The sequence below is a fragment of the Engraulis encrasicolus genome, chromosome 13 (genome assembly GCF_034702125.1).
Source record: "Engraulis encrasicolus isolate BLACKSEA-1 chromosome 13, IST_EnEncr_1.0, whole genome shotgun sequence".
Lineage (NCBI taxonomy): Eukaryota > Metazoa > Chordata > Actinopteri > Clupeiformes > Engraulidae > Engraulis > Engraulis encrasicolus.
The window spans coordinates 20,243,105-20,256,176 of record NC_085869.1 but is presented as its reverse complement, the minus strand read 5'-3'; the positions used below and the strand labels follow the sequence as shown (position 1 = coordinate 20,256,176).

The 13,072-nt window shown below is 45.4% G+C and overlaps 2 protein-coding genes across 5 annotated transcripts in view; one reads left to right on the top strand and one right to left on the bottom strand.

Annotated features, from left to right (window-relative positions):
* The window catches only part of LOC134460837 (dynein, cytoplasmic 1, intermediate chain 2a-like), a 52,895-nt gene extending 44,372 nt beyond the window's left edge, over positions 1-8,523 (top strand). For both annotated transcript variants that reach the window (XM_063213416.1, XM_063213415.1), the window contains 4 exons: positions 19-163; positions 3,334-3,474; positions 4,953-5,078; positions 7,000-8,523. In XM_063213416.1, coding sequence (XP_063069486.1) covers positions 19-163; positions 3,334-3,474; positions 4,953-5,078; positions 7,000-7,113 — 526 coding nt within the window. In that variant the 3' untranslated portion in view covers positions 7,114-8,523. The remainder of the gene's footprint in view (positions 1-18; positions 164-3,333; positions 3,475-4,952; positions 5,079-6,999) is intronic.
* Positions 8,478-13,072, bottom strand: part of LOC134460836 (electrogenic aspartate/glutamate antiporter SLC25A12, mitochondrial-like) — a 30,537-nt gene continuing 25,942 nt past the window's right edge. For all 3 annotated transcript variants that reach the window (XM_063213412.1, XM_063213413.1, XM_063213414.1), the window contains exons 15-18: positions 11,766-11,904; positions 10,687-10,845; positions 9,575-9,665; positions 8,478-9,458 (exon numbers count right to left, since the gene is read on the bottom strand). In XM_063213412.1, the coding sequence (XP_063069482.1) occupies positions 9,257-9,458; positions 9,575-9,665; positions 10,687-10,845; positions 11,766-11,904 (591 nt within the window). In that variant the 3' untranslated portion in view covers positions 8,478-9,256. The remainder of the gene's footprint in view (positions 9,459-9,574; positions 9,666-10,686; positions 10,846-11,765; positions 11,905-13,072) is intronic.

The following is a 13,072-nucleotide window of genomic DNA, read 5'->3' as shown; positions in this document are numbered from 1 at the left end:
TGTGTGTGTGTGGAGCAGCAAGGCGGGCATCAGTGAGATCTTCGAGGGCCACCAGGGCCCCATCACCGGTATCCACTGCAACACGTCTGGAGGCCCCGTGGACTTCTCCCACCTCTTCGTCACTTCCTCCTTCGACTGGACCGTCAAGCTCTGGAGCACCAAGGTATTAGCCTGGCGCCTCCATCCTGCGTACTTCTGCCCAAAGATTCTGGCTCCGTACAGTAGTTTGGCCTAACCCGCATAGCTAGGTTCGTTCACGGTTCTGCCGATCAGCAAACAGTTGAGAGCGGTGACGCAGAACTCGCCCGCGGAGTCCATTGTAGTCCATCTAAGATTGTAGTTCAACAGCATCGGAAATAAACATGGTGATGAACGAGAGACTTGCGAGAGTAAGCCTGAACCTCGGCGCATTGCATACGTCATTTCCAAATGTTACTGATTGGTTTAGGAAACTCAAATGAATTTAAATTGCAGAGTAAGGTCCCACCCTCCATGGGAACGGATTCCTCTTAGCTTGTTCCAGACTGTTTGACGGAGTCAACAGTCAGCTTTCGGCCAGGCTACCAAGGTATGGAGCCAGACACAAAGGCTGGACAATGTAAATTCATGTACCAGTTTGTTCGATCACTGCACATTCTGTGTGTGTGGCGTGTGATTATTGTCAATGTCTTATTTTTATGTTTAGTTTAACTGCACATTGAAGACTGGTCAAACGCAATTTAAACTTCTGTGCTAACCCTGTTAGATAGATTGTAGACGATTAAGTACACTTGACTTGACTTGATTGTCCTCCACGCCTCATGGTATAATAATGGTATAGGGTCATTCCACGCCAAATCAACAAGTGCCCGCGAACTTAGGTCTCAAAAAATTCTGAAAATATTACCAAGTGTACCCACGGTACTTAAGAGAAACACTGTAAATTTATTTGAATGTAAGATGTATACTCTCCGTGTTACAGCCAATTTTACTGGGGGAGGGGGGTGCCCATTTTGTTCACACTCTTTTTTTTGTCAAAGTTCACAAGCCCCTAGCTCAATACCTAAACCATGTAGGAAGCTCACATTTGGCATGCTGGTACATAGATAGGAGTAGTTTGTTGCTAAACTGTCAGTTTTGGTCTGTATGATCCTGCATTGTCATAGCATTTCCTCAAAGATGATACAACTTGTACTGGAGTTTTTGGCTGTGCTCTGTTTAGGCCTTCAGAAGACATATTTGTGCCCAACATAGCCTCTTGATTTTTTTCCCTTGTGGAGATAAGTAGGAACACTCTCATAAAAAGCTATAAATAGAAAGGAAACCCCATCAGTGTTTGAAAAGAAGACCTCACAAGTCTGACAAATCATTTTGGGTGTCACTTTCAGAGCTCCAGAACCCCTTGTGGGATTGTCCACAGATTTTTATTTTATTTTTTTCTTCATTCTCCATGAATTCTTCTTTTTAAAAATGCCAATGAGACTTGTCTTATGTGATGTTTTCTTTTTTAATTTCCAACCTGAACATGGGCACCATGCACATTGAGAGCAATATGTTTTCTATGCGTTTCTTCCGCTGCCATCTGCTGGTCAAAAAAGTAACAGCATGACTCTTTGTGCCTGACCTACTGTCTCTTTTGGTGTGCGAACTTGCTCCCACATTGAACGCTCCTGAAATCATTGAAATTGAAAGGGATACCTGCACCCCTGCACAAGGACTCTCGGGTGATCATGTCTGGGCAAAATTTGCATTTGATTATTTAGTCTTTACATTAAATGTTATAGAAATCATGTTGCTCTCTTTTTGCATTTTGCCCATGTTCAGGATGGAAATTAAAAACGAAAACATCACATAAGACAAGTCTCATTGGCATTTTTAAAAAGAAGACTTCATGGAGAATGAGGAAAAAAATAAAATAAAAATCTGTGGACAATCCCACAAGGTGTTCTGGTGCTCTGAAAATGACACCCAAAATGATTTGTCAGACTTGTGAGGTCTTCTGGTCAAACACTGATGGGGTTTCCTTTCTATTTATAGATTTTTATGGGAGTGTTTCTACTTGTATCTAGAAGGGGGGGGGGAAATCATGAGGCTATGTTGGGCACAAATATGTCTTCTGGAGGCCTAAACAGAGCACAGCCAAAAACTCCAGTACAATTTGTATCGTCTTTGAGGGAATGCTATGACGATGCAGGATCATACAGACCAAAACTGACAGTTTAGCAACAAACTATTCCTATCTATGTACCAGCATGTCAAATGTGAGCTTCCTACATGGTTTAGGTATTGAGCTAGGGGCTTGTGAACTTTGACAAAAAAAGAGTGTGAACAAAATGGGCACCCCCCTCCCCCAGTAAAATTGGCTGTAACACGGAGAGTATACATCTTACATTCAAATAAATTTACAGTGTTTCTCTTAAGTACCGTGGGTACACTTGGTAATATTTTCAGAATTTTTTGAGACCTAAGTTCGCGGGCACTTGTTGATTTGGCGTGGAATGACCCTATATGCATGTATAAGGATCTCGTTGCTCTGATGAAGGTCTGACTGACTCACTGAAAGATCAGCGTTGTCTGCTGCAACAACCAGACTTTTTAAAAAATGTGTAGAGTTGTGCTGTTTGGTTCTTCTGGAATTCGGTCCCACTCCCAACCACAGTTACTTTTCTCTTGGCCTGAACGTGAAGATGTCAGAGTTGTATGAAGTAGAAGTGTAAGTACTGTTACAGATGTAATTACAACACCAGTAGTATGGTATTACATGGCTACAACTATGTAATATCCAAGGCTTTAAATCAACCGTTTTCATCACCAGCCAAAATGTCTAGCAGATGTTAATCACTAGCCAGACATACTCACCAACGGAAGTGGCTACTATGTTTTATGTTCCACCAGCCAAACTGAATTTTCACCAGCATTTGGCTGGTTAGCCAGTGTTCATTTAAAGCCCTGGTAATATCATTATCTATTAACATCAGTCAGAGACGGTTAGAACTAAGAAAATCTTTGATCATTCCACTAGTGTGGTAAGTACAGCCATAACGGTACTTCTGCTCTATACAACTCTGTCTCAGGTTGCTTTTACATGCCAGACCTACTCAGATGGTCCTCACTTGTTTGACCCATGTTTTTTTATGGTTAGCCATCAAACATAAGAGTTAGCAGGCACACTTTGAACCCCGCAGTAGTGTTCAAAGAAACCGGCTGTCGGCCGGCCCCTTTGAACTTGCATTTTCATATCAAACAGTAATGGCTGTGATTGAACGTACGGTAGGCATGATGTACAAAGGTAATGGGAAGATGACTGCTTGACATCTGTACTGTGTGCTTCTGTCCCTCCTGTCCTCCTCACAGAACAACAAGCCTCTGTACTCGTTTGAGGACAACTCTGACTACGTGTACGACGTCATGTGGTCCCCCACGCACCCCGCCCTGTTCGCCTGCGTGGACGGAGTGGGCCATCTCGACCTGTGGAACCTCAACAACGACACCGAGGTGAACGCACGCCACACACCACTGACACTGCCAGAGCTTGGGGAGCACACTTTGCATATTCTTTTTTTTTTTTTAGATTAACATTTTTTTTATTGAAAGGAAAATAAAGCGCAGCAACACTGTTTGATGCTCCAAAAAAAATGTAATGGCACGACGTTTCAGACTCTCAGTCCTTCATCACAGTGCAGGACTGAGAGTCCGAAACGTCGTTCCGTTAAATTTTTGGGAGCATCAAACAGTTATGCAGACCTTTATTTTCCTTTCATTTATTTTTTGTTTGGTCCAGCGCCTGTGCTACTGATGTGCACACATTCTCCATGTTTTGACATTTTTTATTGGGCAGACAGATGTAAAAATGTCAGGTATAAAACATAGAAACTACATTCAGCAGGGAAAATGAGCTCATACAATGAAAGAAATACAATTTAAGTTTCACACTTATAGTGTGAAGTTAAGTTAATTATCGCTATCAGTAGTGTTGAATGCATCGAGTTGAATTTTATTGCGTCAAACCCCAATCACAAGTAATCCTATGAATTAACAGGCAGGCTGGAGTGGGAAGCATTTTTAAATGGCATTTACCAATTCAATCAGCCAGTCATACAAAATCAAACCTATATTCTATTCTGTCATTGTCTGCATCTAGGAGTAGGACCCAGTTCTTAATCTTAGGTCTCCGATCTAGGCTACTGTATACGTTATCCAGTTCAGTAAACAACTACCTCCTGTATGCTCAATCTTAAGAGATTCTGTGTCCCTCATGCGCTCCTCTTTCCTCTCCCCCAGATCCACAGAATCCATTTCCTTCTCTCTGAGCATTTAGTCCACCTCTCCCCACCTCATGCTGCTTTCTCCACTCCTCGCTCTCTCTTGTTCTCTCTGCCTGTCTCTCTCTCTCTCTCTCTCTCTCTCTCTCTCTCTCTCTCTCTCTCTCTCTCTCTCTCTCTCTCTCTCTCTCTCTCTCTCTCTCTCTCTCTCTCTCTCTCTCTCTCTCTCTCTTTCTCTCTCTTGCTCTCTCTCTCTCTCTTGCGATGCCTTTTCATCTCTCCACGGTTGCTCGCCATGCAGTGTACACCCCTCCATTCCTCTTCTCTTCTCCTCTCTTCCCGTCTCCTCTCTTCTCTTCGATTCATCTGGGGCTTGGCTCGGCTCTGCTCAGCTCACATGGAGCTCAGCCCATAACTACACCTGTCATTACTTCACAGACCCCTTGACTTCCATTAGTTTGCCGACCATGTTCCATTTCTGCACTCCCAGGCCATTACGGATTCACAACATCCTGTGTGTGTGTGTGTGTGTGTGTGTGTGTGTGTGTGTGTGCGTGTGCGTGTGCGTGTGCGTGTGCGTGTGCGTGTGCGCGTGCGTGTGCGTGTGTGTGCGCGTGCGTGCGTGCGTGCGTGCGTGCGTGTGTGCGTGTGTTTTGTGTTAGTTAGTTACTCACTGACTGAAGTTTTGCTGTTTGTTGTGAATACGTGTAGGTGCCCACAGCCAGCATCGTCGTGGAAGGTAACCCGGCGCTGAACCGAGTGAGATGGGCCCAGTCCGGCCGCGAGATCGCCGTGGGAGACTCGGACGGCAGGGTCCTCGTTTACGAAGTGGGAGAAGTACGTATCGATCACAGCACACACAGCAACACTAGGGTTGAATTAACGCACAGTCTAGATATGGCTTCAGCCTAGGGCCCCCCACCTGCCAAGGGGCCCCTGAATGGCCAAAAGTGAATTAGCAGAATTATTATAGAATATTATAGAATATTGAAAAAAAAACATCTGTCGCGTTGAGTACAGTTGGTAGACATGTTATCCTTAATCCCTAACTCGTAGTTATGACACGATGTTAATTTGTCACAAAATTTGCCGTGGGGGGACCCACAGCAACCTGTGGTCTAGGGGCCCCAGGCCGTTTTAATCCGGCCTTGGCAGTAACGTAAAGGACACATGCAAGAGAAATGAGCGAAATTCAGTTTTCCATTCTGACCGCTCAATGATCAACAAGCTATGATGGTGAATCTACTGGATGATAAACCTTTGTGTTGTGGATTTGATCTGACGCTGTCGAAATTTGCTTCTCATTTGCGTAGGATTAAACTGGTCAACATTTACGTTGGCTCCTGTTTCGCTGCTGCAAATTCGCCTTGCATGTGTCCCTAGTGTAACAGCCAGGGTCGGATTAATGCACAGGCTAGATGTGGCTGCAGCCTAGGGTCCCCACCTGCTAGGGGGCCTCTGATTGGCCAAGAGTCAAATATTTCGGAAGTGTAACAACATGCAATATTGAAAAATATATGATACAGTTGTTAGACCTGTTAATCCTTATTTCCTAGCTCATAATTATGAACCTGTGTGTACATAATGTTTGTAAAAATATCGCAAAAGTTGCCTTCTGGAGGGCCCCACAGCGACCTGTAGCCTAGGGCCCCCAGGCCATCTTAATCTGGTCCTGGTAACAACCCCTTCCATATTCACCGATCATCAATCACTTACTTTCCTCCATTTGCACTGATGCAATCGGACTCTGTGGGTTTCCCGCAGGCTGCTGGGTGGGGTGGGGGGGTGTGCAGTTAGTCAGAGCACGGGGGATGCTGTAAGAATGCTTTAGCACGTCTGACAATTAGCCCCCTTGTCAGAGGGAAGCGGGTCCCCCAGGGGCCACTTCCCCCAGGGGGGCTCTCAGCGTGCCTGTGTCACTTACACCATTGACAGCTGAGTGGCTCGCGCTGGAGAGGGGGCACCTCTAGCCCTGGGTGCCTTTGCCCCCCACTATGCCCCCCCCCCCCACACACACACACACTCATTCGTCTCACACACACACACACACACACACACACACACACACACACACACACACACACACACACACACACACACACACACACACACAGATATTCATACACACACACGAACAATCACACACACACAGATATTCATACACACACAGATATAGACACGCACCCTCAGTCATGCACACAAACACACACACACTTGCACATTTACACAATTACACACACATACACATGCACATGCACACACACACACACACACTTGCACATTTACACAATCGCACACACACACACACACACACACACACACAGACAATCGCACACACATACACTTGCACGGTTGCACACACACACACACACACACACACACACACACACACACACATACACACAGACAATCACACGGTTGCACACACACAATCACACGGTTGCACACACACACACACATACACACACACACACACACACACAGAACAGCGAGATCTTCAAGAGGTCAAGTCTCTGTGACAGTTACAAAATTGCTGTTGATCCCCTGACCTTTCATAAGGGAGCCACTTGCAGGTTTTTAAGTTCAGGAGTACGAGGAGGAGGGGAGATAGAAAGAAAGAAGACAAGAGCAGAAAAGAAAAGCTGGAACGTGTGTGAACAATGTGCCATTATTTCTGTCCCCTCATCTCGTCTCGTCGCCTTTCTGTTCCTCATCCCTCTTCTCTTCTCTTTTCCCCTCTCGCCGTCTCTCTCTGCAGCAAATCGCCGTGCCGCGTAACGATGAGTGGAGTCGCTTTGTGCGCACGCTGGCGGAGATCAATGAGGAGCGGGAGGACGCCGAGGAGCTGGCCGCCCAGCGCCTGGCTGCTTGATCACCATGGCAACGTAGCTACGGTTGCTCATTTCCAACCAGAGAAAGAACAAAACAAAAAATATATATACAGAAGGACCAGTCGCAGGTTTCCTCTCTCTCTCTCTCTCTCTCTCTCTGGAGCACCCAGCCCCCCCACTTCCCCACGTCCAACCAAACCCCCTTCTCTCTCTCTCTCTCTCTCTCTCTCTCTCTCTCTCTCTCTCTCTCTCTCTCTCTCTCTCTCTCTCTCTCTTTCTCTCTCCCTCTCTCTGTTATGCTGTTTGTAATTCTGAACAACAAGAGAAAAAAAAGTCTGGCATGTCGGCAGTTCAGCTCTAAAACACAGTGGCATTTTCCTTTTGGCAGCAGCTTTGAGTACGATTTGGGTGATTTTTTTTCTCTCCCCCTTCAAGTCAAGACAAAGAACAGGACTTTTTGTGTTGGAAAGTAATTTCTTTGGTCTCTGAATGGAACAAGCATTTCTTAGACGAGGGCTATTCTCCACAGACAATGACACAAACGCACATGCACACATACACACACACACACGCAGGTACATACACTGTAATGCTGCAATGCAAATGGTCGTATTAAACTGGAACTCCATAGCCAACAAGCCTTAAGTAGATGCTATCGCCCCCGAGACCATACTCACTCAAGTGCTGTGTCTCTGATGCTGCACTTGTGCCCTTCGGGCACTATGTTCCAGTGCGTAAATAAATGAATACCCCATCACACTGAAACATGAACACTTAATTGCTCAAGTGCACCATTTAAGATCCAGCACAGGTGTTGTTGCCATATCCGCCTCAAAGCACTTCATTTTAGTTCTAGCAGCACTGAGAACTTTGTGGGTTCTCCTGTGAAGTACCCGCTAAGGAACCTCATCATCACCACAAGGACTTCCCATCCCGACACCCTTTCTACAGTTAAAAGCATCTATTTATCATGTTCTGTATTTAGACGGATGTCATCCTGTGTCTGTATTATGTGAGGACAGTGTTGAGCCACATGGCTTTCACTCCTATTTTGGAATCAATGGTCTGTTTGTAAACTGTAAATAGGGGTTATAGCTTTTTTTTCCTTGGACTTCTTTGAATGTCTTTGTAGATCACCTTGGAATCCTTCATTCCGAAGTCAAATGCAATTCAACTCTTTCATGCTTTACTGTACAAAGGAAAATCATCTTTGATATCAGGGCATCCTACCTACACAACAATCTCATGCTGTATCAGTGGAAGGCTCTGGAAGCACTTTTTTTTTGGAAATATCTGTGAAAAAATGTAAACGTGCATTCACTTGAGCAAAAGCCACACAAAGAATGTTGACAATGTAATGTTTTGCTTCTTAGAAATGATAAATAAAAAAACACAATTCCGAAAATTAAACCAGTATGATTTTAATTTAATAAAATACAATACAATAATGAAATGCATTTTCATAAATAGTTTCTTTTTTTAAATTCCCTATTCTCTGAATTTATGATTCCATAAATAAAACATCTGTACACCCATTCACACACACCACTAAAATAATAATGATTGCAAACATGTCCCCAAACATTCAAAGCATGGCTGAGGAAGAGCGCTTTGGAGTTTTGTCTCTTTTTAACAAACAAACACCGTAAAATGTCTCTGCACAAAGATGTACAATATGCACAGTAACATTTGTGCAAAGCCACGTCGTCAGCGCGGGGGAGGGTGGGCAGGTCCAGCGAAGAGGGGGGGGGATAAAAACCCATAAAGCACTAGGCATGCAAGAGGTGAGTTGGGATAAGGACAAGAGGAGGAGGAGGGAAGCCAGATTCATAGGTGTGCATCTGTGTGATAAAAGCAGTAGGACTGCTCTGGGGGGGGGTGCGTTTCTCGAAACGATAGTTGCTAACTACATTAGCTACTTAGTTGTTTGCAATGCAATTCCCCATTGACAACTACCCAAGTTGCTAACTGGCTAACAACTACACTTTCGAGAAACGCACCCCTGAATTGTATTGTTTTTCATTCTTTGTGTGTTTGGTGGTGTTGCTAAACCTTCTGTGTGGAGGAGGAGTGTGAGTGGGAGCCAGCGAGTAGCTGAGCGGAGCAAAGGCAGCCCAGCTGGTGTAGCATGCAGGCCCATCACCGGCCTCGGAAGGGTTAAGAGGGACTGGGATGGAGGGATGTTCAAGATGCTGGGGTGGGGGCTGCGGCTGCGGCTGCGGCCTTTGGCAAAATCACACTGAATTTTGGCAAGTGCAGGCCGAATTTCTCCTCCACCCCTGCAAACGTGGCTGCCGCCAACCGGTAGCCGCCGACGTGATCGGGGTTGGGGGGTGGCAGCTCGCTGATGCGGGACTTGGGGGTTGGTTCAGAGCCCACAGGGCGGCTGTGGAAACAGAGAGAGAGAAAGTGCAGGTGTGACATGGCAGCAATAATAGTAACAGCAAAATAACCATTGATTCTCTGAATACGCCGTAATTCTCGTTTGGCAACGATACTCACGTTCCTCCAAAGTCGACGTAGAACCACCTCTGTAGCAGCTCGTAGGTCACCAGGGTGACGCCGAACTGTGGTGAAGACCTGAACACACGGGCTGAGGAGCACAAAGTGAAAATTTACAGAAACATCAGTTCAGCAAACGTCTGCACAGTCCATAACTGCGTGTACACCAGAAATGACCTACGCTATACCGAGTAACCACGGTTGCTGAACAAGTTTCGCCGTGAATTTGCTGTATTCGATCTTGACGACACATTGACATCTTTATTTAGCTAGTCACATAACGGCTCTGTCTTGTCTGCCAGGGACATTCTAAGATATGAACATTCCAATTGGTTTTTCGCCGAACCGCGTCATGGCTCCTTACCATAATATCAGCTGACTTTTAATAGTTAAAATTAGTGGTGTGCATTGGCACTGCCCTCACGATTCGATTCGATTACAATTCGGGAGGTAGCGATCCGATTCAATTCTACAATCCATTGCAATGCATTACATTTCTACTGAAAGCAAAGCAAATGTTTCATCAGTCATGATGAGGCAATACAAGTAGTCAGATACTGAGCAACAATTTATTGGCTGTTTTCTGTATCAGTCTTGCCATTTTCAATGCTTTGAAGTTCTTTTATTTCATTTGACATCCATTTGCTCCCGAAATATCAGCGGAAGTAATTGAAACTTTTAAAAAATTGCCGCATTGAATTGGATTGCCCATGCCCCGCATTGCATTGCATCGCAGAATCGATTATTGTTGACACCACTAGCTGAAATTCGCTCTGGTCACTCCTGGTTGCTTCACTCCCAGCGAATTCACTTTGGTTGCTTTAATCGCTGGCCCTCTACAGAAATAAATACTTCCGCCGCTCCGGTAGCGTAGGGTTGCTTTTGGTGTACCCGCACAGTAACTGTTTCCACTCGTGTGCATGCAACTCTGTATACCTCAACACCGTAAAAAAGTTCCTCAGTCAAAGAACCTTCTACTGTGTGGGGTGAAACTTGAAGGTGACAAATTAGTATTTGGAGGAAAAAAAAGATCCTCCCATTTTACAGTGTATGCTAGTCAATTGAGTTGGTTTATTGACCTTGTTTTAGTACAATGCACAGACACCACATACCTGCTGCCCCCTTCCAGAAGGCCCTGAAGCCCTCCTCTGCCATGATCTTGCGGAAGCAGTCGATGACGCCGGTGTAGGTGGTCTGTCCGGCACGGGCCGCCACCTGCAACCTGGTCTTGATGACATCAGCAGGGGTCACCAGAGAGGCGGCAGGAACACCTGAAGAGAAAGATGTGCCAGAGAGCACACAATGAACATTGAGAACAAAGGTGGTAAAAGTAAAAGTTTAAAAAAACACAGTTTCCTTACAACACAAGTAACTTATCTGAGTAACCAGTAGACCTGTACTTGTCTTACGATTAGCTAACTTTGCACTGGTTGGATCAAGTTTGTGGTGGGTCCTTGTTAGGTTTTCAGTAACAACACAGTCTATCTATCTCATTAGGTACAATGGTGTAATGCCAAATAGCTATGCCAAATAGTTATGTAATGCCATGTGCTAGTATTGTAATTACACCACAAAAGTACTTTTACTTTTGACACCTCTGATTGAGGCTGATCCTATTAATCTCGCCTGAGGAAAACAAAAAAAAAGTTCCAGATGCCGGCAGTGTGGCCACATCACCGAAGTTGATGCTTTAAATGTCTAAGTTGATTCCGTTCAATTATTTGGGCCTATTCAAATGCATTTCAAGGTTAAGATGGACATATTAGGGGATGTTAAAACGGATTGCTTAAAAGGACGTGTCCACACCACTTTCTAAGCCAAACCTACACCTGAGGAGTTTGTCTTTTCCAGAGATTCAAGTGCACGTTAAAGGGGTATGCCACTATTTTGGGGCTTAATACAGTTAAAATCGTTGGCCAGGGTTTATATAGGTGGTAAAGTGTAAGCCGTTGTCTTGTTTTAAGACAAGTTAAAAGAGGCAATGCTACACGGATCCATTGACTTTCACTAGCTTAGCGACATACTCCCTCTTTTAACTTGTCTGAAAACAAGACAACGGCTTACATGAAAATTAAGACACTTTACCACCTATATAAACCCTGGCCAACGATTTTAACGGTATTAAGCCCCAAAATAGTGGCATACCCCTTTAAAAACAAAAATGGCCGTGTGAATTGGAGTTTGCCTTCACCTGCAATAGCACCAGCTGTCAGCAGCTGCAGAGCCCCCAGGCTGCCGTCCTCGTTCGCCAACTTGGTTTTGGTGTGAGCGTACACAGGGAAGTAGATGGCCGAGAAGGGGATGTCTCGCAGGAAACAGGCCTTGGCTCCCTATAGAAAACACACAAGACAAGAATATATGCAAGTCAAGAGAGTGGTGAGCAGAAGCACTCAGCCAGCGTCGAGGTCTTGCAAGTGCGGTGGAAAGGTCAAGTGCAAGCGCTGCTGTGATGCTGGGTAAAATGCACCCCGCTGTCTGATGGCTACAAAAGCCTTTCAAATGGCCTCCACATCAACAAAGTCCCACAGGTTTGAGGGGGGGGAAAGCGATGGCAAAACAAAAGGTGGGAGGAGGAGAGGTGTTCGGCCCCAACTGGGTCAGTGTGGAGGCCAACTGGTGTTTTTTAAAAGCATTCTGAGAGGCGGAGGTTGATGGCTTGTGCCCCCCTTACTGAGTTCTGGCTGCATAAGTTGAAGTGTCATGGGATTCGAACAAAAAAAAAAAACCTCCACTCCAAAGGACTGCACTGCGCCAAACCACAGCAGACATATGTGGACAGGCAGGAGTCTGGCCAGCCAAACACAAACCCCAACACCACCACTACCCATAGCCGCACACTGACACACGACCCTGAACCAAGACCACTGCACCACATCCACATACACACACGCACAGTCCTTTGGACACACTTGGAATATTAACGTGAGACCCCTCGGTCTGCACTGTGCATACACAGAGGGTTGAAATCAGCCTTTTTAACAAGCTCCACATTGTCTGCTCCCTGTTAAAATATGGAGCATGAACACATTACTCATGACACAAGCAAAGCCACAGGAACTTGGACAGAAGCGGTAGCCCAGCAAAATCCTTCCCTCCCTCCCCCACCCTGCCTGCCTAATTTGCTGTTGGTGGTTGGCAGCGCTGCTCCCTGCATGTTAAAGCCCTACTTTGGAAAGGCGCTGCATAATTGTCGCGGTTTGTTTGAAAAAAAGAAAAGAAAGAAAAGCGGGGGGAAAATCACCTCCAGTCCCCCCTCCTCCAATCCAAATACTGTAGTCACAGATTTCCCTCAGCGTAGTTGTCAGTCCGAATCTATCAGTTGATATCACCAAGCTTCTCTGCCATGAGGTGCTCTACTATTGGCCGAGGAGGGATTGTGACACACTGTGGTATTTCATTGAGATGCTAGACTAGAGTCAAGTTGCTCAAGGAGGTGCTGGTTATGTATCTGGATATTTTTAAATGCGGATCATTTTTATCCGTTTAGGACCTAAACTT